The sequence below is a fragment of the Mastomys coucha genome, unplaced genomic scaffold (assembly GCF_008632895.1).
Source record: "Mastomys coucha isolate ucsf_1 unplaced genomic scaffold, UCSF_Mcou_1 pScaffold3, whole genome shotgun sequence".
In the NCBI taxonomy this organism is placed as follows: Eukaryota; Metazoa; Chordata; class Mammalia; order Rodentia; family Muridae; genus Mastomys; species Mastomys coucha.
Genome location: NW_022196909.1, coordinates 28,656,143 through 28,658,712, shown reverse-complemented (window position 1 = coordinate 28,658,712; position 2,570 = coordinate 28,656,143). Strand labels below are relative to the sequence as shown.

Below are 2,570 nucleotides of genomic sequence, written 5' to 3'. Positions count from 1 at the left end.
TTTTGAGATAGGGTTTCTCTGCATAGCCCTGGCTATCCTGGAACTCACTGTGTAGACCAGGCTGGCCTCAAACTCACAAAGATCCGCCTGCCTCTGCCTCCCAAGTACTGGGATTAAAGGCATGTGCCATCATGCCTGGCTAATTATAATAATAAGATAATTTGTATAGAATAATAAGATAATTTATATAAAATAATAAGATAATTTGAATCACAATGTTTTACAGATTATGTATGCCTCTGAAGTCGGAGAGATGTCCTGCAATAAAGTCGCTCACCACACAAGCCTGACAACCAGGAGAGAACTGACTCCACAAAGTTGTCCTCGGACAAGTGGCCATCACACCAATCGATCGTGTACAGATGCAAATACACACACACACATACAGTTAGTGCCAAAAAAGAATCTGAGAGAAAACTCGTAAATTTCTCAAATTTACATTGTTAATATTAAATATATGCTTTTATTTTAATACCAGCTTATTTGGGGAGGTTTAAGACAGGGTCTCCATGTGCAGACCTAACTGGCCTTGAACTCCCAGAGTTCCTTCCATGAACTGTCTGAGTCATGATGTTTTATCACAGCAACAGCAAAATAACTAAGTCACCAGACAAAATTATTATTATTATTATTATTATTATTATTATTAATGAGTCTTTAAAATATCAACATCCTTAGCCACTGTGCCTCCTGAGTGCTAGGATTAAAGGTATGCACCACCATACCCAGCTAATACCAGTTTAAATAAAGGATCTTTCAGATGATGTATTCATTCATTTACAAAACCAAATTTTTCCTTGGCTCATTGCTAGTCCCACCGCTTTAAATACTGCTCAGACATGGCTGTCACACATTGCAGGATCCAAAGTGCCTGTACCTGGATTATCAGAGGCTCCAGCAGCTTCTCCACAGTGAATGTTTGGATCTGCAGATCCTGGGTGTCCATATTCAGGGTTATTGGTGTTTCTGCCGACATATCGCCTGTACACAAACAGAAAAAAGAAAAAAGAAAACAAAAACAGAGTGATTATCAGCAAAGAAAATCTTTCCAAAGTAGAGGGTTCCTGACAATCATGGAGTAAGTGAGACTTCTATTTGACACTTCTTTGCAGTCCTCGGAGGCTCAGGGTGCCAAATCCACCATGAAAGAAGCAAGATGCTACCAAGCTGTTCTCTGAGGTCATGCTGCCTGGGCTTGGCTCTCATGAATGCTAGTAAATTCATCCGACCTTCAAACTTATCATTCCATTTGGTCAGTGATCATTTTGTTTTGTTTTGTTTCGTTTTTTTGTTTTGTTTTGCTTGTTTTGTTTTTCAAGACAGGGTTTCTCTATGTAGCCCTGGCTGTCCTGGAACTCACTCTGTAGACCACGCTGGCCTCGAACTCAGAAATCCACCTGCCTCTGCCTCTGCCTCTGCCTCTCAAGTGCTGGGATTAAAGACTGCCCAGCATCAGTCAGCGATCTTAATTGAAAGCCTTTTGTCAACCTCTCCACACACATCAGACAGCAGGCAAGTCGTTTGTCTCCACGCACCCAAGAAGGCTCAGGTGGTCGGTATGCTTGCCCGTTCTTGTCAACACGCAGATGAGACAGAGACTCTGTAGGATGCATCTCTGTGTGGTTTCAAGGTTGCTTATTTGAGAATGTGGGCTGTAAAGGAGGTTGGGGGCTACTTCACTTCTTGTTTAGAAAGGAAACTAATAAAAATTTGAGTAGCTAGTGTTAGAGAAAAGGGAGAAGCCGTGAAGCGTTGATATTTGAAGAAGATGTAGCGGCTTGAATGAGAAATATGCTCCATGGACTCAGACGTTTGAACACGCCCCACCCCCAACCCCATCAGTGGCACTGTTTGGGAAGGCTTAGAAGGCATGGCCTCCACTAAAGAAAGTATGTCCCTAGGGACTAGCTTTGAGAGCTTAAGTCTCGCCCTGCAGCCGGTTTGCTCTTTCTGCTTTGTGCTTATGGGTGACGAAACATTTACTAGCATTTTCTGCTTCCTGCCCCTGCCACTGTGCCCGTAGCTCACCGCAGTGCCTTGTACCTGGTGCGCTCTTACAGCCCCGGAGCCGTAAGCCCGAATAAACGCTTCCCTTCGGCAACTGCCTTGTTCGTGATGTTTTATCACAGAAACGGGAAAATAAGTAAGTCACCAGACCAAACAATAATTATTATTATTATGAATGAGTCTTTTAAGATACAAACTTCCTTAGTCACTGTTTTAGTCCACACCATTAACCCCAGCACTTAGAAAAGCAAAGAAAAGCAGACCCCTGTGGATTTGAGGCCATGTTGATCTATCTAGTGAACTGCAGGCAGCCAGGGCCATATAATAAGACCCTGCCTAAAAAAAAAAAAAAAAAAATTAATACTAATGATGATGAAAATCAAATCAAGAGAATGGGAAGATGATTCAGTGACTAAAGTGCCCATTTACAAGCATCAAGTCCTGAGCTGGGATCCCAATCACCCATGTAAAATGGAGGTTAAAAATTTAATCCCAGAACTTGGGAGGCAGAGGCTGGCGGATCTCTGAGTTCGAGGCCAGCCTGGTCTACAGAGTGAGTTCTA

At 42.7% G+C, this 2,570-nt stretch overlaps 1 protein-coding gene across 10 annotated transcripts in view; it reads right to left on the bottom strand.

Annotated features, from left to right (window-relative positions):
- The window catches only part of Ctnna3 (catenin alpha 3), a 1,512,724-nt gene that overhangs the window by 1,431,201 nt on the left and 78,953 nt on the right, over positions 1-2,570 (bottom strand). For all 10 annotated transcript variants that reach the window (XR_004112256.1, XM_031347512.1, XM_031347507.1 and 7 more), the window contains one exon: positions 878-981. Coding sequence is in view for 9 of the 10 variants with exons in the window: in XM_031347512.1 (XP_031203372.1) it covers positions 878-976 (99 nt within the window). In the remaining variant the exon portion in view is untranslated. The remainder of the gene's footprint in view (positions 1-877; positions 982-2,570) is intronic.